The sequence below is a fragment of the Corvus cornix genome, chromosome 1 (assembly GCF_000738735.6).
Source record: "Corvus cornix cornix isolate S_Up_H32 chromosome 1, ASM73873v5, whole genome shotgun sequence".
Classification (NCBI taxonomy): Eukaryota; Metazoa; Chordata; class Aves; order Passeriformes; family Corvidae; genus Corvus; species Corvus cornix.
The window spans coordinates 109,484,550-109,510,016 of NC_046332.1; the positions used below are offsets into that span (position 1 = coordinate 109,484,550).

At 37.1% G+C, this 25,467-nt stretch overlaps 1 protein-coding gene and 1 long non-coding RNA gene across 2 annotated transcripts in view; one reads left to right on the forward strand and one right to left on the reverse strand.

The window, feature by feature from the left end:
* CFAP47 (cilia and flagella associated protein 47) overlaps positions 1-25,467 on the reverse strand; it is a 278,885-nt gene that overhangs the window by 218,410 nt on the left and 35,008 nt on the right. Inside the window, exons 23-26 of the mRNA XM_039552038.1 lie at positions 22,906-23,006; positions 21,637-21,796; positions 16,763-16,955; positions 14,834-15,043 (exon numbers count right to left, since the gene is read on the reverse strand). Of these exons, the coding sequence (XP_039407972.1) occupies positions 14,834-15,043; positions 16,763-16,955; positions 21,637-21,796; positions 22,906-23,006 (664 nt within the window). The remainder of the gene's footprint in view (positions 1-14,833; positions 15,044-16,762; positions 16,956-21,636; positions 21,797-22,905; positions 23,007-25,467) is intronic.
* Positions 448-8,442, forward strand: LOC109143968. The gene is made up of 2 exons (XR_002044431.3): positions 448-1,256; positions 6,333-8,442. It is a non-coding gene; the product is annotated as an uncharacterized LOC109143968 (long non-coding RNA).

A 25,467-nucleotide genomic window follows, 5' to 3' on the forward strand; every position in this document is an offset into this window, starting at 1 on the left:
CATTCAGGCTCTGATTTGCACAATAAAGTAACACAGACAACTGTGCTTGAGATCAACTGCAGTACATCTGAACCACTTACACAAAGTCCATGACTGAAACTACTCAGAGCAAAGGTAGTAACTGCACAATGTAGAATACAAAGAACAGCCACACAGCATCTGTGTACAAATCAGAGTACCCTCAGAGCTCATGTTGCTGCTGCAAGCAAAGCTCCTCCCTGTTCCAAGGATGTGCCTCATTGGCTGCTGTGGTAACACAGTAAGAGACATAAATACACCCAGCCAACAGAAAACACAATGCAAATATTGAGGGTGAGTGGATGGATCCTGCAAGTCAACAACTGATTCTGCAGCTGATATTGATCATAAGGATTTAACATCCATGACTGTGGCTGCAGTGACCATGAGATGGTGGAGGGCAGGACTGAAGGATGAAAAAGGGACTGAAGAAGCTGCTGTATGGGGAGAGACTGAGAGCTCTAAATGTTCAGCCAGGAGAAAAGAAGGCTCAGTGTGGGAAACAGAGAAGCAGAGACTTCTACAATCATTAGTAAATTTGATTTACAGCCCTGGAAAGAACTTGGCTTGATGTGGTGGCAAAGCTGTGCAGGCTTGAAGCAGAACAATCATAAACCTGTGTTTCTATAGTTATAAGTAAGAAAATGTATTGGGTGATATGGTGAAGGGTTTTTAAGTATAGTAATGTGATTTTATAGTTTAAGTTAAGAATTTAGATGTTATAATAGAAGTATACGTGTGTACATGAGCTAATAAGTCATTGGTTGTGGAACAGACGCAATGCAATAAAAAGTAGTGAAGGTGATAGGTTATAAAGTCAAAACAAAGTTTCATGTTAATTGCTTATTGGACCAAAAAGTTATAAATTATGATGTAACTCTGAAACTCGTGACTTTCTCCACTATGGTGACTTGTTACTAAATCATGGCCTTTGAGACTGATGCCTTGTTGATTTTTAAGTAATAAATTGTGATAATCGTGATCGTCCCATCTCTCTGGATTAATAAGGCATCGACAGAATAACGATAACGATAACTGGTGCCTCTGTGAGGCTGACTTATGGAAAAAAGGTCAGAAGAAACGCCAGCAGCCGCCCCAGCCAACATGAGGACAGTATCATTCTTACCCTGAAAGGAAGGGTTATTGGAACTTAAATAAAGCTAAAAGGAAGCTTAAGGATATTACTGGATCGACATCCTATTGAAGTTCCGTAGGACATTCATCCCTGCGTGATTGAGGTGAGGACTGGGGAACGCGAGATGGGTCAAAATATCTCAAAAGAACAAAGAGATGTTTATACTAAGCTAAAGACTTTAATAAAGTTGCATTCCAGGTCAGTTCCTAAGCAGGAACTTAAAGATTTATTGCTCTGGGTTTTAAAAAACTACCCTCACAGTGAGCTGATAACACCACTCCGTAAATCTCTCTGGGACTCTGTGGGAATGCAGCTTTTTGACCTTGCTACTAAAAGGAATAAGGTTGCAGCGAGTCTTTTACCTACATGCAGAGTCCTAATAGAGATATTTAATGAGCCTTCTACTTGTGCCTCTATCACTGGAATTTTAACTACGCAACAAGTACCCGTAGAGTCGCTCCCTTCGGGCGTTTGTAATATTGCACCCGAGAGAGGGGGGGAGGTCTCCCCACAAGCAGGAGTGCGGGAGTCCCCGGAAGCTGCTCCGGATGTGACAGAGAAAAACATGGATGCTATGAAATCAAACCCGGAAAATCTTAATTTGAGGGCAGATATGCAAATTCAGGATGAATGTTCTACAGCAGAAGATGAATTTGATTTAGACTTTCAAGAGATAAATCGTCTTTCTCCTGCCAAAATACGGAATTCCTCTTCTTCTCACAAAGAAAGGAATTCTGGAGAGAAGCCTGCTCTGACAGACTGGAACAATATATGTTATAAACTAATTAAGGAGGGTGATCTCGCTGTAGCTCGTAAATCGTTTTTAGGACAGCCGATGAGATATGGGAGAGCAGGAGAGAACCCAAGGTGGAAAGCTATCTCACATGATGACATTAAGGATTTAAGGAAGGCAGTAAAGGACTGTGGCTTAGGTTCTCCCTATTTCAAGCTGTTGTTAAAGGGGTTTTTCAATCATTTGGATATAACACCTTTTGACTGTAGAAATATTTCCTCAATGATTCTGACTGATTCACAGTATTTGTTGTGGGACTGGGGATGGCGCAGACTTCTCGGAAAATTGATAGAGAAATATGCAGGAGGTCCCAATGCAGCTCTGACGCTTGCACACCTGGCAGGGGACCCACCTCATGACAGGCCAGAAGATCAAGTAGACCTGGCAAGACCGGTCCTTGCTGATATCAAAGAGGCAGCCAGAAAGGCACTCCTGAAGGTTAAACCTGTGGGTAGTCCACAAGGTGCCTATACAAAAATAAAGCAAGGTCCAACTGAGTCTTTCTCTTCTTTTATAGATAGATTGACTCAGGCTTTAGAACACCAGTGTGGCGATGATGTGGCACGCCCAATATTATTATAGAATTTTGCTTACACAAATGCCAATGAAGAATGTCAGCGAACTATTAGAGCCCTGCCAGGGTTACAGCCAAGCCTTTCAGACATGATCGAAGCTTGCAGTAAAATTGGTACTGCACAACATATAGCCATGGTCCAAGCTGATATATTAGGAGAAAGGCTTGAAAGAGCTATTACCGCTCAAGCTGAAGTGCTGGATAAAACACTCACAAAAGCACTTAATGATTTTACTATGAGCAATTTCAGAGCAGTACTACAAGCTGATACAGATGAAAGAACATGTTTTCGGTGTGGTAAGCCTGGACATGTAAGAAACTGGACATAAGAAACTGTCTAGAGCCTAAAGAGACTACAAGAGCACCAGTTCGCTGTCCCAGATGTAAAAAGGGAAGACACTATGCAAACAGGTGTCACTCTAGATATGATATAGATGGGAATCTTTTGCCAGGAAATGGATTTGCGAGTTTACAGCACTGCTGCATGAAGAAACAAATAGCAGCAGTTCCACAGTCAAGGCTCGAACTCGCTGGAGACCAAAGCCACATGAGCAGAATTGTGAGATACCTCCCAAGCGACCCTGACCTTCTGCCCCCCGGAGCATTCTGTACCTTGGCAGCTTCCAAATTGATATGTTTTGTGCATGGTTTTCAATATTCAATACCTACAGGAGTTACTGGGACATCTGAAGAGAGGCAGGACTTTTTAATTATGGGCAAAGATGCATGTCGTATTATAGGCCTCGTAGTTTATCCAACAATTATTTCAGCAAATTGTCATGAAGAGCTTACAATTTTAGCTCAAGCTTTACAACCTCCTCTAGTTGTTCCTGCAGGAACACCACTAGCCACAGCCATTGCAGTGCCTACCACAGCTACACTCAGAGCAATAGAGATGGAAGGTCAGCAACCTCTTACAGAAGGCTCAGACCTGACACCAGAGATTCTTTGGACAGAACATATTGGACATAACAGACCAACACTGACTTGCAGTTTAATGCATAATAACAAAACAGTTATGGCTAAAGGTCTGATGGATATAGGAGCAGATGTTACTATTATTTCCGATTTGTTTTGGCCAAAGGACTGGAAGTTGGTGACTCCCCTGGATACCCTTACAGGTATAGGGGGTGCTACTCTATGCTCACAAAGTTAATCTGTGATTACAGTCAAAGGACCTGAAAGAAAAACAGCAGTTATTCATCCTTTTGTTGTAAGAAAGCCCATTACAGTCTGGGGGAGAGACTTGTTAACTCAATGGGGAGTAAAGCTGGAAGTGGATTTTTAGTGGGGGCCACGCAGGCACTCGTCACTCCTAAATTGTAATGGAAAACCAATAGAGTGACCTGGGAGAATCAATGGCCCCTAGAAGAAAAGAAATTGAGTGCCTGCAGAAAATTAATACAGGAACAATTGCAGAAAGGTCATATTAGAGAAACAACCAGTCCCTGGAATTCACCAGTGTTTGTTATGCACAAAAAGGCTTCTGATTCCTGGAGGCTGCTTCATGATCTCAGAAAGATTAATGAAGTGATTGAAGATATGGGACCTCTCCAGCCTGGACTTCCTTCTCTTTCTATGATCCCAAGAGACTGGCCTTTAGTTATCACTGATTTAAAAGACTTTTTTTCAATATGCCACTTCACCCAGACGATGCCCCACGTTTTGCATTTTCTGTCCCAAGTATTAATAGACAAGAGCCCTTATTAAGGTATCATTGGGTTGTTCTTCTTTAGGGAATGAAAAATTCACCTACTATATTTAAATGGTTTGTGGCAAAAGCTTTATCTCCAGCTAGACAAAAATATCCTCAAGCAAAGATTTTACACTATGTGGACGATCTGTTAATTTCAGCACCAACACAAAAAGAGATGAAGTAAGCTTGTGACAGTGTTGTTACAGAGATTAAAAATGCTGGACTTGAAATTTCCACATCAAAAATACAGGAAACTTCACCATGGAGATATTTGGGATGGAAAATGACAGAGCAAGCAATTATGCTGCAGAAAATACAGCTTTGAACTAAAATTAATACCTTGCAGGATTTGCAACAGCTTTTGGGAGAAATAAATTGGATCAGATCTACATTAGGGATCACCAACGATGAACCTGCTCCAGTTTTTGACTTGCTAAGAGGAGACTCTGATATCACATCTCCCAGAACTCTTACTCCTGAGCCTCAAAAAGCTCTTGACAGAGTAGCAGAAGCATTTCAGAAAAGACAAGTACATTGTTGTATTGCTTCACAACCATTTTTTCTTGCAGTATTAGAAGAAAAAATGCAGTTGTATGGTCTTATATTTCAATGGGATGCCTCTGACAAAGATGCTTTGCTAATAATAGAATGGGTCTTTTTACCTTACAGGTCTCCAAAAACAATGTTCACGACAATGGAGATGTTGGCACAAATTATAATCAGAGGTAGAGCAAGGCTGTTAACATGACAGGCAAAGATTTTGCAATAATTTATCTACCTTTGAAGAAAAAGTATTTTGATTGGGCATTACAAAAATCAGAAGATCTGCAAATTGCATTGTTGAATTATTCAGGCACCTGTTCTATTTATTTGCCTAGCCATAAGTTATTACAGACAAAGTTAAGCTTCAGAGACAAACCTCTGTTAAGTGAAGTGCTGTTATGCTGTTATGTGCTTTAAATGCTGTTATGCTATTTACTGATGGCTCAGGGAAGACACATTGTTCTGTGACAGTATGACAGGACCCAGAAACTAAAGCATGGAAATGAGATACCCAAACAACAGAAAGTTCAGCACAAGTGGTTGAGCTTGCAGCAGTAGAGCATTTCAGCTTTTTCAGGAACCTTTTGATTACAGACTCTGCTTATGTTGCTAATACAGTTAAAAGAATAGAAGGGTCGGTTTTGAAAGATGTTAGTAATGATGCTCTGTGTCATTATCTTACATGTCTTTATACAATTACACAAAGTAGAACTAATCAATATTATATCTCTCATATTAGCTCACTCATCGCTTCCAGGATTTCTGGCAGAAGGCAACTCCAGAGCTGAAAAATTAACAGTAGCCATAGTAAACACCCTACCGAGTATTTTTGAACAAGCGAAATAGATTCATGCCTTTTTTTCATCAGAATGCATAAGCACTTATGTGAGTGTTTCATCTTTCTAGAGATAAGGCTAGAGCAATTGTAAATACCTGCCCAGATTGTCAACTGGTGCAACCCCCTGTTTCCACAGGAGTGGTGAATCCTTGAGGAGTGCAGAGCTTGCAGTTGTGGCAAACAGATACCCATCTTTTGGAAAATATAAAAATATCCATCTATCAGTGGATACATTTTCCCATGCAGTTTTTGCTTCTGTACACACAGGAGAAACAGCTAGTCATGCATGTCAGCATTTTTTGCAGGCTTTTGCTTCTCTAGGAGTACCTCAAGAAATAAAAACAGATACTGGTCCTGCTTATACAGCTCAAAAAGTAGACACATTTTTAATGAATTGGGGTGTTTGCCATACTTTTGGTATTCCATATCCTCCCACGAGTCAGGCAATTGTTGAAAGGACACATCATTCTTTAAAATGTATTTTAGATCAGAAAAAAGGAGATACAGCACAGGCAGCACCACAGATGTGATTGAGTAAAGCCTTGTATGTTTATAATTTTTTGAATATTTCTTCTGCAGAGCCAGATCCTTCAATATTTAGGCATTTTTCTAATTGCACACATGCAAAATTAAAGGAAAATCCTTTAGTTCTGATTAGAAGTCCAGAAACAGGACAAATTGAAGGTCCATTTCCTCTAATAACCTGGGGCAAAGGGTTTGCTTGTGTTTCTACAGGTACGGGACCCAGGTGGCTTCCTGCGAAGAACGTGAAGCCATACCACGCGCAGAAACACATTGACAATCCCACAAGGAAAGAAGAAAGCACACAGACGTGAACTACACAGAGACTACAACTCATACCTGCAATCTCTTGTTTTTATTGTTAAAACTGTGAACTTTGGGGTTTATGTCAATATAAAGAGTGTGAAAAAAGAGAATATCGTAAAGCTCTTTTGGCAAATAATCCTCACTTTCTTGCTTTAAAGAAGGCATGAAGTACCTTTGTGCCTCATCATTAGGTGATGTTTGAACAAGATTGAAAAATATAAAAGAATATTCTTAGAAATTCGTTTAAAAATTAAAATTTAAGAAAATAATCTTTTGCCAAAAGATAGCTTTAAAGAAGCATGAAGTTTAGTCAGATGTTAAGTTTGCTCTTTGCTTTGTTTGTTTGGTCTGCTTTTAGTCATATAGCTTTGCCAGTTAGTCAACCTAAAACCAATGTTTGGGTGACTTTAGCTAATGTTTCAGGTTTAGATACTCTGTTTTTGTCTATTACAACTCCAGAAAATCCATTTTCAACTTGCTTAGTCAGTGTACCAGTAGAAAATTGGCCAATACCAAAAAGAGTTGATGAAGCTGTATGAGGCACCTTCGCTGAGTCACAGGTGTGGGAACACTGTACTCCAGTAAACACATGGGAATGGTGGATGCCCTATCTTCCTAAAGCCTCTGATGAACCTCAAGAATTAGAACTCCTTGGTTCTGTAAAAGTAAAATTCTGTGTCAAATTCAGTTCTACAGAGAACAATCAGTCAGTAGTGAGAGATGTCTCTCCACATCACCCTGTGTATAAGAATCACACCTTTTGGTGTAATGATGCTTCTGCATTTCCATCTACATTTAGTTCCGTTCCTCTTCAATTACCACAAGGAATATTTTTTGTTTGTGGAGACAGAGCATGGCCTGCTATCCCTTCAAACATCAAGGGTGGTCCATGTACTTTAGGGAAGCTTACATTGTTAACTCCTATTATGAAGACAATTGCCAGCATGAGACACAGAGGAAAAAGATTTTTTACCCATCAATACGGACCAGAATGTAAAGATGATTTCAATCCACGGAGTTTTTTGCAGCATCTCTTCTTTTGCCACCACTTGCTTCAGCAGTTGCATTAAAGCAGTTAGATCAGTTGGGATGTTGGCTGAGTAAACAATCTAATGCTACGTCCCTTGTGTTGAGTGGCCTTTTAGCAGATGTTCAAGGTGTGAGGCATGCAACCTTGCAAAATAGAGCAGCCATTGATTTTCTTTTGTTAGCCCATGGACATGGATGTGAGGACTTTGAAGGGAAGTGTTGTATGAATCTGTCTGATAATTCAGAGTCTATTCATAAAAGCATACAACAACTTAAAGAGGGTGTATCAAAAATAAGAGTTGATGATGGAACTTGGATGGATGATTTGTTTAGTGGATGGGGTTTAACACCATGGTTAAAGAAATGTCTTACAACAGGTCTTTACATTTTAGTAATATAACAGTAGTACTAATAATGGTGCCCTGTTTGTTCCAATGTGTACAATGGATGATTGATCAATCTATTAATGGAGTTGTTTTAGTGCAGAAAGGAGGGGGAGATTTGGAAAACAGAAAAGCAGAGACTTCTACAAGCATTAGTAAATTTGATTTACAGCCCTGGAAAGAACTTGGCTTGATGTAGTGGCAAAGCTGTGCAGGCTTTAAGCAGAACAATCATAAACCTGTGTTTCTATAGTTATAAGTAAGAAAATGTATTGGGTGATATGGTGAAGGGTTTTTAAGTATAGTAATGTGATTTTATAGTTTAAGTTAAGAATTTAGATGTTATAATAGAAGTATACATGTGTACATGAGCTAATAAGTCATTGGTTGTGGAACAGACGCAATGCAATAAAAAGTAGTGAAGGTGATAGGTTATAAAGTCAAAACAAAGTTTCATGTTAATTGCTTATTGGACCAAAAAGTTATAAATTATGATGTAACCCTGAAACTCGTGACTTTCTCCACTATGGTGACTTGTTACTAAATCATGGCCTTTGAGACTGATGCCTTGTTGATTTTTAAGTAATAAATTGTGATAATCGTGATCGTCCCATCTCTCTGGATTAATAAGGCATCGACAGAATAACAAAAACAACAGCTCCGGGGGATCTTGTCTATGTGCACAGATATCTGATGGTAGGCAGTAAGGAAGAGGGAGATTCTTCCCAGTGATGTGCAGTGAGACCACAAAAGGCAAAAGGTACAACCTGAAATACAGGAAATTCTATCTAGTCATAAGAGGAAAAAAAACAAACCAAAACCAAGCCTGCCCAGAGATGGTTATGGAGTCTCATCCTTGAAGATACTAAAAAAATCAGCTGGGCAATAGAGTTGATTCTTTGAAGAGGGGATGAGATGATCTCTGGAAGGTTTTTCCAACCTCAGGCATTCTGTGATAATAAATATCAACTCACTTACTGGCCACCTGTCCACTTATCATCAGTGAGTATTCTAATACAGCATTTTCCCAGAAGTGCTATTTGAAATAAAATTCAAGAATGAGTCTGTACCTAAAAATTCATCTGAGATTCAAATGATGCCACTCCATTCACAAGGACAAATGGCAGAAAAGTGAAGGTGCTAGGAGCTAAGCATTTATCATATGCCTTTCAGGAACTGAGAGAGGGCACCAGACAAAAAAGCAGGCACCCTTGCATACAAATATGGAAGAGAGATTACGAAGGTTACATTCTGTGTGTGGAAGCATCTTCTACCACTGATCTTTGCTTACAACATCATTAATAAAATGATGTTACAAAAGTAGAAGTCTTGCACAACATATTTATTTTGTATTTGCAGAGGGTTTAACTAAATAATAGAAAAGTCTGTATTATTCTATTGGAATGAAAGGTACCTGTATTGCTAGCAAATGTGAAGTCACTAAATATATTAAATTATTCAGTGTATTTGGTTTTATAATGCTTACTAAAGCAAGTAAAAAATTTGTTATCTGCATGAACCACCATTGCCACTGCTACTCCAGTGTTTTTTCCCTAATGTGTATTTCCAAAGAACACAGAACAGGAGAATGGCCATTAAATATATTGTGCTTACCAACGTTTGAAACCTGCTGATCACCAAAAGTAAAAGCTCCAACTGTGATGACAAAAAAATACTATTGAACATTCTAAAAGAAAGTTTATATAAGAAGTTCTTTCACTTCTCTTAAGGTAACTCTGATTTTTTTTTTCATTAATTTGTTTGTTTTAATGTTTGTGGAAAGAATAAAGAACACTAATCAAAATATATTTATCCATGTTAATTTGCTCTTTAGCTTTTCAGATGTTTCCTAAGTAAATACAAGTGATTTCTTTTGTATCAGTGTACCCCTAATGTTCTAAGAATGTAAGCACGGTTAAATAACCCTTCTTCAACAGTATTCATTAAGAAATGCAGAATATTAATAAATTGCTAAGGAGAAAGAATCCAAACCCATTAGCATCTTAAGTGACAAATTCCTGTAGCAACACTGTTCTGTTTGGGCAAATTAAGAAAATATTTAAGGGAAGCTCACACTGCCAGTTTAGGAAACAAAACAAATTGCTTGCAGAATTGGTTAGTGACAAAAGAAAACTTGACCTAAGAGCGTGGCATTTTACAGATCTCTGAGAATAAAGAACAAGTTAGATGCAGGGAAGTTGCGATTTAAAAGTCAAGAAAGACCCACCCTCCTCCCTCCCCTCAAAAATCCTAGAACAGATCCAGAGATGATGGAACTGGAAGAAAGAGGAAAAGATGACCCATGCCAGCTCTGCCATTATTATTCACAAATAAGCAGTTCCCCAACACTGAAGGGTCCCTATCGTTTGTAGCAGGAGCTCAGGCACCCCAGCAACCAACATAATACAACAATGAATAGTGGCTGATGCATAATTTCACACTATATATAGACTTAGAGCTGGCAAAGCATCCACATTTTTTTCTAGTAGCAGCAGGGACGTCAGCACTAAATTCCTGAATAACAGATGCTTCAGCTGTCAGGGACCATCACAATGGTAGAAAGCCACAAGCACAGAAAAGAACAGGGTGATTAATGGGTTCAGACCATCGTAGATTTCAAAAGCACTCCCAGCTATCTGAAGTAAAATGCCAGTATATTCTTAGGTCAGATGAATGCTGCAAAGCAGCATGCAAATATCAAGAACTACAATGTTTACTAGCTCCCTGCTTTCTCAGAATGTAAACGATATTGAAAGAAATTGACAGCTCCTGTTCTCCCAGGCATGCCAGCAGAATACATGGATTTGACATTTGCCAGCAATGCCTATTAAAGAGTTGCATGGTTTGGGTACGTTTCCCAAGAGCAAAGGGAACGTTTTCCCCTGTGAGACACAGAGATCTGATGGACTATCAAAACAACTGGAACCAATCCATAACTGGGTTAGTGATGGTGTCTCAGTTCTATCATATTGTTATTAGAGGTTGAACTCCCTGACATTCTCTCTTCCTGAGGTTCCACCCACGAATAAGGTGAATAAATTCAGAAATTTCATGAGTTTCCACAGCTTCCCAGTGGGAGAAGGAAAGGAAATGGAGAACTGTAGAACATGGGAGGAAAAGACCTCAGCACACTTGTGTTATCAATGACACAGCAATTTACCGACACCACATGCGGGGATTTCGGTATATATTGCTGCCCAGAACACCATTTTCTTTTATTGTAGGACACAACAGGTACCGGTTGTTTATTACTTATTTCTAGAAATGATAAGTTAAATGCTATTTCAATCAAGATGGCAGAAGACTTTCTTTTCTGCTACATTCTTTGTGTAATAATCAAATTAAAATATATAATAACAATAATCAGAGAACAAATATATAAACATGCCATATTCACAGAGGGGATTTTTTGTGAAATATGTGTCATAACTAAACATTTCTCCCATTTATTAAAGACTTGCTCAAGACATTCTTAGATTTTATGTTATCTTTGGCTCCTGAATTCCTATCAGTCCTATGTAAGGAAGGGTCATTTATTCCGCTTTGGAATCAAAGGAGCAAAAAGAAAGCATAAAGATTTAAAGTAATATTAGAAATTAACTGCAAATTCTCATTTAAAGCAGTCATTAAAAGAACATTAATGCGCTTTTGTATGTTCCATTTAATGGAATCTGTGTGCACAGTAAATTATTGCATAAATGACAACCATATAACTCTTCAGTTTTCTTTTACTGTTACATTTAGTATTGCTTTGTTATACAAAATGATTGCCTGTCATCTTTCAAATGTTTTTTGTAAAGCAGCCAAATTCAACACTATCTATTCTCTAGCCAACCTTCACTCTGTTTTAAAGCAAAAAAAGTCATTATTTAGGGCTATGTGCATGGGCTATGTGAATCAATCCTACTGACATTTTAGACCTGAATTTAGAAAAGCAAAATACTGCAGAGCCTATGTGAAGTGTATTTGGTTTGTATGGCCAGGTTTTGGTAGCAGGAGAGGCTGCCGGGGTGGCTTTGAGAAGCTGCTGGAAGCTTTCCCCATGTCCATCAGAGCCAATGCCAGCCAGCCCCAAGACAGATGTGCCACTGGCCAAGGCTAGGCCAACTAGAAATGGTGGCAACACCTCTGTGATAATATACTTAATAATTTTAAAAAGATTATTGCAGAGATGTAATTGCAGCCAGAGAAGAGCAGAGTGAGAATAAGGGAGAAGAATAGCTCAGACAGTTCAGTGGAGAAGGAAGGGGAGGAGGTGCTCCAGGTACCAGAGGTGAGATTCCCCTGCAGCCCCTGGTGAGGCCATGATGAGACAGCTGTGCCCCTGCAGCCCATGGAGATCCATAGGGATGCAGAGATCCACCTGCAGCCCGTGAAGGAACTCCACGCTGGAGCAGGTGGGTGCTGAGAGGAGGCTGTGAGCCCATGGGATGCCTGTGCTGGAACAGGCTCCCGACAGAGACCTGCAGACCCATGGAGAGAGGAGCCCACGCTGGAGCAGGCTGTCCCTGAAGGACTGCACCCCATGGAAGAGTGACCCATGTTGCAGCAGTTTTGGGGGGACTGTTGTCCATGGGATGGATTCACATGGAAGAAGTTCACAGAGAACTGTCTCTCACAGGAGGGAGCCCATAGTGGAGCAGGGGGATTACTCCTCTCCCTGAGCAGAAGCAATGTGTGATGAATTGACCATAACCCCTACCCCCTGTCTCCCTGCGCTGCTGGGGGGAAAGGTAGAGCTAGGAAGGAGGGAGAGGTGAGGGGAAGGTGTTTTTAAGGTTCTCTTTTAGTTCTCATTATCTTGCTTTGATTTTTTCAGTAATAAATTTAATTAATATCTCTAATTCGAGTCTGTTTTGCCCATGATGGTATTTGGTGAATGATCTCTCTTCTTAACTCATGAACCTTTTATTATATTTTCTCTCCCCTTTCCAGCTGCAGAGAGGAATGACAGAGAAGCTTTGGTGAGTGCCTGACATCCAACCAGGGTCAACCCCCATGGAGTGTTTGCCTGTTCAATGCTCCTGCTTTGAAATATGCCTAGAACTAGTTCTGCTTAGAAGTTAAGGCTTTTGTTCTAAGTTGCTGTAGAATACAGTATTCTACCAACCTATGAAAATCTTGACTTGATTATTTTAATAAGAAAATCCCAGAACACAGAATATGAGTTGAAGTTCAAAAGTTTAGTTCAAATCATTTTAAAGTACATATTACCATTTTATAAATGGAAATATAAAGAGAGAACACCTGAAAAATTAATACATCTTCAGCAACTGATACTGTGAGATTTCATGGCCTATTAAACAGTCCAGGAACTTTTTCAAGACCAGTTAGCTTTTATAGGTGGTATAAAAGGCTATAGGTTTCATTGTTTTAGTATCAAAGATCAAGAATACCCTGAAATCTTGTCTTTCTAAAAGACTCAAATTAACAAAACAGTTTAAGTTCATTAGTTACACAGTTTGAAACAAATTGCTCAAATGCTTAGATAATTAGTTGAATCAGGTTTGAAGTTTGAACACGTTGCACAAGGCTCCCATGGGGGCTGGCAGGAATGAGAGGAAGATATGCAGAGAACAAGAAATTGCAGCTACGTATTACAACAGAGTGCAATAACAAAGCACATAATAATACTAACAGTATTATTCACACTTGGATAAATGTATCCAAGTCTGGATAAATTATCATGGACTTTATTAGAAGAATAAGGAAATGCTCAGGATTAGAGAACTGGGTGCTTCCTCAGACTTTTCTAACTCCTTCAGTTAGAAGGATTTTTCTGGTTATGATAAAAAAAATTTCTTCTGAAAGCCAATATGAATAACATTACCACTCTGAGCAATGACACACACATAATCCCTTTATTTTTGATGCTGTGTTATTTCATCCAGTTTTGCTCAGGTTTTATATCACCTGCTCCTACAGCCCACACACTGCTCCACTGCCTGTCAGGAAATCCCATACAAATTACCAAACTGCTGCTATGAGTTCTGTCCTTTAAAAAATACTTTACTACTACATTTTAAAACCTAGCAGCAATTCTAAGATGATATGACATTCCTGAGTATGAATTTTTTCACCCTCATGAGCAGGAATGGCTGTTAAGGTTACTTAGATGACTTTTATTTGCTACCTTTTTTTAAAAATACATTCAGTTTGCCTTTAAATTGAGGATCATAGTCTTTATTTCCTTTTAATGGCAAATATAGAAAAAATTTTATTACACAGGAGAAATTTTTATTTCTCTATAACAAGGTTTGAGAAGCTGCTAGTGCATCATATAAAAAGTTATTAACACTAAATATTGTGCCTGCTCAGAAGCTACATTTCAGACTTCATCATAAGCTTAAATTATCCTTTTCTTGTAATTACAGCAAGCTTTAACACACATTTATGAATCACACCCCACAAAACAATTAAATCTTGAAATTAAATAAAATTAATAAGAAATAGATTATTGGCCAACAATCTATACAGAAAAATATAAACTATTAACCCAGTGAGCAGCAAAACCTTAAAGGTACATAAAATTTGCATCAAAATAATATAAAATTTAGTTTTATGTTTAGAAAAAAGCCTCCTCTAAGCTGCAGGGGGGAATTATTTAACCCTCAAAATATTTGTTTTAGTGAAAATAGTAAGTACAGAAATGACTTTTAATCACAACAGTGGCTATCTTTCTTCCTCTTGCATACACCCTCTCATCCCATCCCTGGCAGGGATGAACAAGAGTTGAGTTACCAGTAGATATGAATGAGATCTTGAAACAAGATCTAAGATGGACACTTAGATGAATTTTACCTTAGAAATCAAAGCTGAATATTTTAGTTTTGAATTGTAATTCAGTTAAAAAAAAAAAAAAATCTATCTTCCATTTTCAGTTTTTTCAGAGTGATTCTTGTATTCCTTTACCCAACCCTTGTGAGTTCTGTGCCTTATATCCAACTTGGTCAGTCTGGAACTTTCCCCCAGGTGAATTTGAATTGCACACATTACCTGTTTTCCTCTTGATCGATGAAGAGCAAATCCCCCAGCAATGACATTGGCTTCGATGATCTGAAGCTGATGTGGCAGATCAGTTCATTAGCTGTGCCATCTGATGAAAGAACAATATCTTGTCCCTCTGGGAACTGCACAGAAAAAGGGCAAGTCCTGGTACCATCTGCAAGCTCAAGCTCAGGAAGTTTAACTCTAATTCGTGATTGCCTGTGTTAAACACAAATAGTAGGTGTTTGTGGTCACAGGGTTGCAGTAATAAAGTTGATTCACACATTCACAAAACTCTTTCACAGTTGAATACAGAATAATAACTTTAGTTTTAAAGTGCAAATCAAATGAAACTAATTAGGAAAATTTAATTCTTTCATCATTTGGATGCTAGTGTGGTTTCTTTGTATGTATCTGAACATTCTATGCTGACCCACAATATCTCAACATTTAAATGAGGAGCAATTCCTACTAACTGCTACAAAAGGCATAAATAGGTTTCTGAAACTTAAAACTTTCATTAATATTCATTAAACTGCATTATTGCACAAATAAGTAAAAGCAAGTTATAAAATAGAAATATTAAGGGGAAATTTGTGACGACACTGAAGATGCTTTCCCCAGTTATGTGGCTGTAGGTTTCAGATCTGAAATAAGAACAAGCAGTCAGTCCAGCCCCCTGTGGAACCCCTTTAATTTTAACCACTGAGTTACTGACAACAGACGAATCACTTGTAATAAGTCAGTACAACTCAGACAAGACAAGACAATAATAACTGGAAGGTAATTTCATTAATTTACAACAAAAGGAAATCTTTGCTCTAATTCTAGAATTGAAATGATTCCTACAAAAGCATAACAAACAAATATTATTGCTCTTTACTAATTACAAACAGAAAAGTTTTATCTTAAAAATTTGAATAGTTATGATGCTGGGTTATGCTACATTATATGACAATTACAAAAAGGCTCTCTTTTAAATTCAAGTAACAGGATAAAGTGAGTGATCCATAGAAAAATAAGAAATATATGGATTTTTTATTGTACCAAGTGGCAGGATTAACACATTTCTGCTGTCCTTTTCAATAAAACCATACATAGGAAGAAAGAAAAAAAAAAAAAAAGAAAAACACCAAAAACTGCAACCCCACCAACTGTTCAAGTAGCTAAATCGCAAACCTGTGGAGTAGAGAAAATAAAATAACAAAGATATTATCTTATAGCAATGTGAAAAATAGAAACAAGATATAAAACCTTAGTATTTGGTTAAATGCAACAAAAAATCCTGGTAGGTCTCTGCTTTTAATGTTTTTGCTATCCATAGCAATTTTATATTTCTGATATAAATTCATGGAGTGAAGATATCAGAAGATAGACACTTCATGAAGCAGACATGTTTGAAGACAAAACATGGGCTTGTTGAATGTACAACAGTATTAATCACATTAATTCTCTTAAATATGCAGATTCTTCTGCTGACCAGAAAATTAATACTTATTACAGTATCCTGCAGCCGTAGGGTGGAGGAGAGAGATCCAGCAGGCAGGAATTGTGCAGCAAGATTGATTGATTTAATTATTTTACAAACTCTTTTATAGACTTTCTTCTTCATAGTCTAATTGGACAAAGGATCAGCCACCCCTTGGGGATGGTTGTCTAAAATCCTAAAACATCCATTGTCAAAATATTTTCTACTATACCATAAACAAAGCTCTGCAAGGTCGCAGGTGTTCATGGTTTATAGAACTCTGCAAATATCCCATGAGAGAGAAAAGTATCTCACGGGACTGGAAAGAAGCAAGAAAAATTCTTGCTAGCAGCAATATCGTATCCACAAATACTAACCTTCACAAACAAAAATTAATTCATTTTTTCAGAAGTGAAAAAAACCAAGAATTATTTGAGATTTCTGTAATAAATTTACTTTGAGATTTTTACCTTATAAACTCCTGTGGAATGATGGTGACGACTGCTTCAGTTTCCACATCCAGAGGAACTGGCATCAGCATTAAAAAGGGGGGATGAAAATTTATTTTTGGTGACCTCATCTTGCCAGACAGTGTTAGTTTGTATTGTGATGGATTATTATTTAGATACATGGATATTTCAGATGTGTATGTCCCAGGACAAGCTGCTGAAAAGATTTTTAAAAATACATACATTAACATAAATACAGGCATGTAAAAGAGTTATAGTAAGAGGTTTGGGATTGGATTTTTTTTTTGTTATTAAATTTTTTTTTAATTTAGTACTGCTTCCTTTCTCAAAATGTAGTTTAACATAACATAAATATTGTATCAGAAGAATATTTATTAAAAAGCTCAGAACATTTGCCTGCAGCAACCAGAAATTCACATTTTTTTAACTTGTCAGAATTTTTTCTAAATCTGAGTTCTAACTGCAATAAATGAGTTTATTGCATTAATAGTCCATTATATATAAAATCAATACAACTGCAGAATTTTAAGAATTGCAGTCATACTTTGAATTACACTAACTGAAACAGTGAACGCTTATTCTATAAAGGAGTAACTATTGGAACATCTGACTGCCAAGACAAGGAAAAGTTGGTGCCTTTTAAGAGGGCAATTACTACACTTCAAAGATGGCTCCAAAACCTACAGTGTGGCCAAGTAAGCTCACACAGGCCAGTAGGAGGTTCTATCCTCCACTCAGAGCATCTGCTATTTCAGAGAATCATTTAGCTTTGAAAAAGTCTGTAAGATACACCAACTGCAACCCTAACATTGCCATGTCCACCAAAAAAAAAAAAAGGGAAGGGATGACCCAATATCCTTCTCCAGGTGTTCTCTACAGCACAGCTGGACATGACAACAGCAAAGATAAAGATGTCCTTGTGTTCTGCCCCTTCTCAGGCCACCTTGCCTCCTGCTGCAAGGCAGTTTTCCCTAGTATAAAAAAACACATTTTTTTTCACTGATACAGGGACCAAAGTGCTTCCTTCCACAGCTATTACACAATGAAAAGGATACTCCAAACCATGCAGTGCCATTTACCCAACCTTCAGTTATTCCCACCTGCTGAAGAGTGAGCAAAATCAGCAATTTTGAGGGCAAACTGATGAACAACTCCTGGATTTAGAAATAAATCTGCAATGATGTGTTGTAAAACAACTGGAAAAAGTGTAATCTTTTAATTTTTGAGAAAAAAACACCTTTCCCTTTGATTCCCCTCAATCTGATCTGTATGGAAACATCCTAACCTAGTAATTAAGAGAAGATAGCCAAAACCAAATTCTGTATTTTATGTGTCTGTATGAACACACGTGTCACTGAACAAAATACACGACAGGGTGTTCTGAGATTATCTCAGATCATTACTTTCAAAGCCTGCGAAAGAGCTGTCACTGTTTACATACAAAAAGAAGAAAATCCAGTGCCTTCAAAGTACTTTGTCTTTTTCCCTTCCTGTAAGAGCTAAATTTCTTAATGGAGGTGACAATAGAAGAGTGTCACGGAAGCTGTTATGTCACCAGAACATGACCTGCGGGTCCCTTCATTTCAAACCAGAACACAGGAAAATGGCAAAGCAAAAACCAGCTCTAATGGGAACGTGCTGCACTGTTTGCAACATCTGACTAAGCCCATGTTACATGGAAATCAACTTTAGGAGGCAATACTGCTAAGAAGGCTAAAAAGATTCTGCTTCTAGGTTTTGATGCAACAGAAAAAAGTCACAGAGATGGATGAAGAGCCAAACAAGCTTGTATTTCTTACAAGCTTGTAAGACAGGATGTTCTATACAAGTTACTCCCACATGTGAGCCTGTCCTACAACTGTGCTGTAACTAAATTGCACTTCTGGTGTCCTTTCTTCAATAAATGTATGACATAAGGTGAAGTGAAAGCCCACAGCCAACAAATACCATAGGGATAGAACACAGTGAAGGAAGAAAAGTACAGAAGCGTATGTCAGTACCAAAGAACGTGCAATTTTCAGGAACTCACATACCAAAATATTCATATTAACCACAGTTTCAAAGTTAGAAAATAGTAGTGTTAAGCTTTTCTCATATAAACTTTCCACCTATACTTTCCATGCCATAGAATCCCTGACTCACTCAAAGAGCAGAACAGACAGTGTCTATCCTGCATCACTGATCATTCTGTGCATGGCTCCACATATTTACTAACATCAAAATCCGGCATAGTATGTTAACCAATAAATTATTGTTTATGTCAGAAACACCAGGACATTGCAATACCATGACCATTTAAAATAGCCACAAAGACCAAAAAAAAAAGTGAATTATGTCCTTTATTAAGATTTTTTTCATTATTTTGGAATACAGGACCAAGGTTTTCAGGATATTTCCTGTTAAATAAATTACTTAGAAGTTAATGAGAATTATGTCCTAAACTGACAGCTGAAGTCAAGAATTTATTCTACTCCTCACACCTTTCATGACCACTGTCAAAGCCTGGGCTGCTGTTACCATCCTCATATACCACCATTAATTTCTAGTCCAGCAGATGTGAAAATTTTCTTTAGGGACATTTGATGATACTTACAAATCTGTCAACCTAGAGCTGCCATGGACTAACAAAATCTGTAGAACTGTATGGGAAATTCTTTTTCTCCTCCAGAAATATTAACTCTGTAATAGCATGGGTTTTGGTCTTTTTAGTGTATGAGAAAAAAGGAAAAACACCATCTGCTCTTCTCACCCTCTTAAGTTTGTATTAGATGGTTATGCAGCTCCTACATTTTTAGCTTAGTTGCCTCAGACCTTATGATAATTCAGGTGCTATTGCATCTATTCCCCTTCAGCATAAACAGATACCAATGAGAAATTTGCATACACTGAAATACAGACTTCAAAGAGAAAAAAGCCACAGATAGCTAGAACTTAGAGGTGTCCTACAAAAAAAAAAAAAAAAAAATCAAAAGTGAACTAATTTCTTCACAGAAATTGGTAAAGATCACAGCTAGTTAATATCTTGCTGTTGCAGACAAAAAAAAAAGACAACACAATCAATCTATCAAAGTTATCATTTGCGCCCATTACATCATCATCACATCTTCCAGGGGCTCTGAACTCCTAGTAAGTGAAGCCAAAAGCACAAATTCATTGTAACTTCCTTTGCCGGAGATAAGTTTTTTTCATACCACAATTAGATATAGTGAAAATTTTTTATACTGTTAATGCATTGTACTGTAAAACAGCAGAAGAGGATCATATTAATATGTCTTCAGTTCTTGAAAATCTCTGTTTTTAGAATACTTTTTTAACAAGTAGCATCATTTTACCACAGACACAAGCTCTTTCATTTAATTAAACATTGCACCATTTTGTACTCTTATCATAACTGCTGCAGCATACTTAAATAAATTACCCTAATGCACACTCGAAGTTCATTTTAAGGTTTGTTCACCCCCCATATACTACAACTTTCCAGTACAAACCTCTGAACACGATTAGCACCCCATGTTCATTAACTAGGTCTCCTGTGTGGGTTTTGACGTATCTAATGCTCTCTTACAAGATGGATATTCACTGAAGGCACAGTACAAGTAGGCTAAATCATGGGAAAATACTTAGAACATTGAATTAGGAGTAACTGATCTTTACAGTTACTCATGATTTTCTGTAAACAAAATATATGGGAACACAGCAAAAATACAGATAACTTCAAATTACAGTAATTTATCAGTCATATTTATGTATATACACATCTGCATTTACACATACAATTTATCCAGTAACTCAAAATATTGGCTTTTATTTTTATGTTGTTCTCTGCCTCACAGCCTGCAACGAACAAGCAACTCCAAGTAACACGTGCAATTAAGCACTGCTCTTACATATTCACAACATTTACAGAACATATTTAATGCAGTCCTCTCAATTTATCATACAGAGTCATGGAAAGAGTCTTTTATCTATATTTTTCTTTATTTATATTAAATTGTTTCCAGTGATTAACTGAGGCTACAGATTTCAATGCTATGATAAAGAATAACAGCAACATCTTCCTTTAGCACAGGGATGCTGACTTGCTGCCTCAGGATCAGATCCAACTGACACAACAACTTTTCTTCCCCTTGACAATGCTGCAGCCCCAAAAGTACTGCACTGAAACTGTCAACAGGATGGGGTTCTGTAGGTATCAGCTGCATTTGCTGGTGGGATTTATCAGCTAAAAATACAGTGTTACACCCTATGAATCTATGAATCTTGTATACACTGTCTACTCTAAACACTTGGCTGGGAAAAAAGTAGAATCCTAATTTTCCTATCCTTGCATTCCTTTTCTGGAGTTATGTGGTTGATTGCCATCTTCCTGCATGCTCCCAAATTTTGTTAGAAATCTATTTTACATGTTTTTATTCGGGACTCATTGCCTGAGCAGTCTACTCCAAAAAAATACCACAGACAAGTTATTTTATATCTCATTGAGGCAGGAAATTTCTGCTCTTATCTAAATTATGGCTATTTAGAAAAAAGTTCACAAGCATTCCAATTACCCTTGGAAAGCTTTAGTACCTAAGTCAGTCAACCTAAATGCACCTGAAGGAGCAGCACTGAAAATGACACAGCTATCCCAGTCCTTGATGGTTTATCTGTGAAAAACCTGATGCTTTCTATGTGCAAAGCAGACTTTTCAAATAATGGAATTTCAAATACAGTGATTCCATGCTTTTTGTTAGGTCTGCAGCTGTCTTATTTTCTCAGAACCAAAAAACCTTAAGTTGATCAAAGTACTAGTATTGATTCATCATAAAACCCCATTTAAACATACCTATGAAAATGGCCAAACTATCTACAGAAGAATTCATAAAATTACTTACGAGGGCAGAACAACACAGCAATACTGACTTCTTCTCCCCTACCAAGACATCCAGTCTTCAGACTAAATCCAAAAACACCATCTTCTATATTTTTGTCTACATCATCAAAATTCAATTTCCATTTCACTCTGTCTTTTGAGATATTCTTCAGGACAAGGGTCTGTAAATATTTTCAGAAAAGGAGTAGATATTGAAAGAGGGAAAGCAGCAAACACCGCGATACTTTTCACATTACTCTCTCCGAAGCATTCTTTCTGTGAACACACCAGAGGGAAATCAAGACAGCTCTAGAAAGCAATGAAGAATTCAGTTTATTATATCTGTGAGGCACAAAGGTGAGTATGTCTATCTGCACAGACTAGATGCTTTCCAGTCACTCACCACATTCACAAAGAGAATACTTTCTTTCCAGAATGGAAAAACCTCATTTATGTGAGGTAAATAGATCAAAGCATCACAGTGGGAGTGCTTAGCCAAACAGAATTGAGGACTTATTCCTGACAAAAATGAAGCACAGCAAGCACTAAACACATGGCTCACATCTAGACTTACAAGTGGAGATGCTGAAAATGGAAGAAGTTCAGAACAGGTTTTCAAAACCCATTATTTTAATTCAATAAGATGACAATGGAAACAAACAAACAAAAAAAACCTAAATTCCTTTATCTCAGAATTACTCTCTCAGCTTTTGAAACACCCCTAGCCAGGAAAATGCCTTGACTCTGTATTATCATTGTTTCCTAAATGAACATGAAAAAGCATTTCAAGTGTTTCCATCATTGCCAAACCCAACTTTTATAATTTACAACCAAAGCCCTCAGGAATTAGAAACAATAAACTATTTTAGGTATGTTTTACATTCATACAAATTACCTGTGTCGCAAATATTCTATTTAGTGCCTTTTTTCCCTATTAAGTCCTAAGTCATGGCAAGGAATTTTTTGGGAGAGTGTCAGTTGGCACAGTCAGTACCACACAAGGCACTGGGACAGCAGTTTCACTGTATGGCCCATCATGGCACAAATCAGTTGCATCCTGGCACCATCACTGTCTCATTTACTGGTACAGGCAGATGCAGAAAATCTTCAGAATTATTCTATTTATATCTATTTCTTACACAATTCATGGTCAATTTCTCATGGTGCCCACACTCTCATATTGTCAGAGTTAGTACAAGCCAAATTTTAAATTTTGGAAAAAAATTTACCACGATTAAAAGACAAACATTAAATCAAAAATTGAACAAAATAAGAATGACAATGTCATTACCTGAGAGTTCATATGCCCATCAGCAATATTTAAATGCATGTTACTTGAATGTTGTTCAAATTTAAATTCCATTGAGGAGAACTCCAATAGTGGTGGAAGTACTATTGAAAAAAAAAATTTAAAATGTTTATATAGCATCATTTGACAAATACTTTCTCAAAGTACATTCATAAAATCACTGTCTCTGCACATGTTTAGCAAAAAAGTTTCTCCCCTTTTTGTTGCTCCCATATACATGATTACTGTAATTTAACTTTGTCTTATTATGATTCTTTAGTCACATTAAAATTATTTAAATTTTATATCTACCAGACTGATGGCACCTCTCCTTCATATTACAAAAGCTACATGATCTTCCAACTGCAGATGAATGCACTTAAATTTCTGATGATAATCATTAGACAAGACTTGGAAGATTTTATATAAAAAAGCATTTCTCTTAATTTCACAGAGCTGCAACAAAGGAATCACCACAAAGGCAGAAGTTTTAAAGTGGGGGTTTAGAAAAACAAAGGTATGTGTTCCCACAGCCTCATCTTACTTCTTGGAAACAACATTGGAAATGAACCTAGCAAGCACACAGGATCCTTTTATTAAAATCTGCAAGTCTGCTCCATGCCCAGTGTTGATGAATTCTCCCCCCTAAAAAACCCAGACTTTCCTGATCACATATATCACATTACGTAAACAACATTATCTTTATTTCTCTAAATCACAGGCATACAAACTCTCTAAAGTAGTATTGTTTCAAAGTAGGAACAGAATCTGCTGGAACCCTTCCACCAATATGCAACCATGTCACTCACAAAGTCCTCAGCTCTCAGAAACTCCCTGTACCAGGAGAACACAGCACAACTGAAACTCTGTGAAAGAAAGGAGATTATCTACCCAAAAAAAAAAAAAAAAAGTGAGATGGATTATTAAAATATATGGCAGCTCCCATGAGGCCATTAAATTGATAGTACAAATTTTTCCTTTGTACCAGTCTGAGATTAGATTTGTATCCTTTCCAGTTGAGTTTTCTGTGCTGGTTTGTTTGGGATTTTTCTCTTTCAGTTCTTTGTTACTACAGATAGACACTTTCCGAGGGAAAAGTCTTAGAAGTATTTAAGTAAGAGACCTGCTTTCCTTCCCAGGTACTGAGACAGTCTACAAACTTTGTTTTTAAAAAAAATCAAAAACTAGATCCCTGATGGATTGAAAACATATGGATTCCACTGAAGTTAAAAGACTGGTCTGACTACCCCAAGATCAGGGTGATTCTTTTCTCAGGGTGAACAACCCTGAGTATAATCAGCAGATATAAGACATTGATTTAATCCAACCACACTGTCCCATGTAGTCTGAATTGCAGTCAACCACAAAAATTATCCCAGGAAAATAAAAACTGGAAGAGCAGAAAACAAATGTGCCATAAAGCATCCAGCAGTGAGAATTAGGCATATTTATCAAATCAAAACTTAGAACTTGCAAGATACATCTTACTCATTTTTAGCTTTTAACATGATAATCTGAAAGGAATCAATAACAGGCATAACTTTTGAGTCATCGAAATGTAATCACATCAAATTATTTTTCTAACAGTAAAAATAATTTGGCTATTTGCCTGCACCCATATGATTATCTGAAATACTGAGTGGTCAAGACACTTATTTAGACTTCTCTCCCTCCTCCCAAACCATTAAGATTCCCTATAAGAATTTAATTCCAATACTCAAATTTCAATAGAAGCCACACTTTATTTTTTCAACTATTTCTTAGAATTGAAAGTACTATATCTTTATTTATATATTATGTTTACTTGTTGTTGGCCTATACATGTACTTTGAAGAAATTCTACATAGGAGAAATACAAATTTGTGATAAAATTTGGATAAGATTGTCAATTATCCATGAGATTTAGTAACTGCATCTATTCCACAAAAAAAGGAGAAGGAAATAAAATCACTTCTGCGCTATAAATTTGTGGCTTGGATTCATATTTTTACTTAGAGATGTGTTACCTAATAATCTCATATACATATGTACACTCACCTTTATTCTATATGTTCTTAAATTAAATATATTTTAGAAACATTTATTATGAATTTACTTTCATGACAGGATCTAAAGAAAGTCTCTCAGATTTCTTTGACATTTTAAAAGATCTCAAAAGACTTAAGTTAAAGTTACCGAGAAAAACAAAGGAGAGAAAAACAAATATAGACAAAACTCAATAAATTAGAGTTACTTTTACCCCACATTATGCATTTAATTGGCCAAGCCTTCTTCAGTGCTCCCAAAATGTTTAAACATTACACAAACATCATTCTAGAAAGACTCTCCGTACTTCACTCTCATCTCAAATAAACAGTGGTTATACATTAAAAACTGAGATTAGGAAACCCAGTGTACTCAAATATTCACGATTTATAGATCTACATGACAGTAAGAATAAGACAGGAGACTAAAGAGAACCACAAATTATTTCTGAGCAAAGCAGAGAAAAATTATATAAGATACCAATTTCTTTGCTGCAGGCAAATGGCCTGTAACTTTGGCTATTAACAACCTCTGACAAAC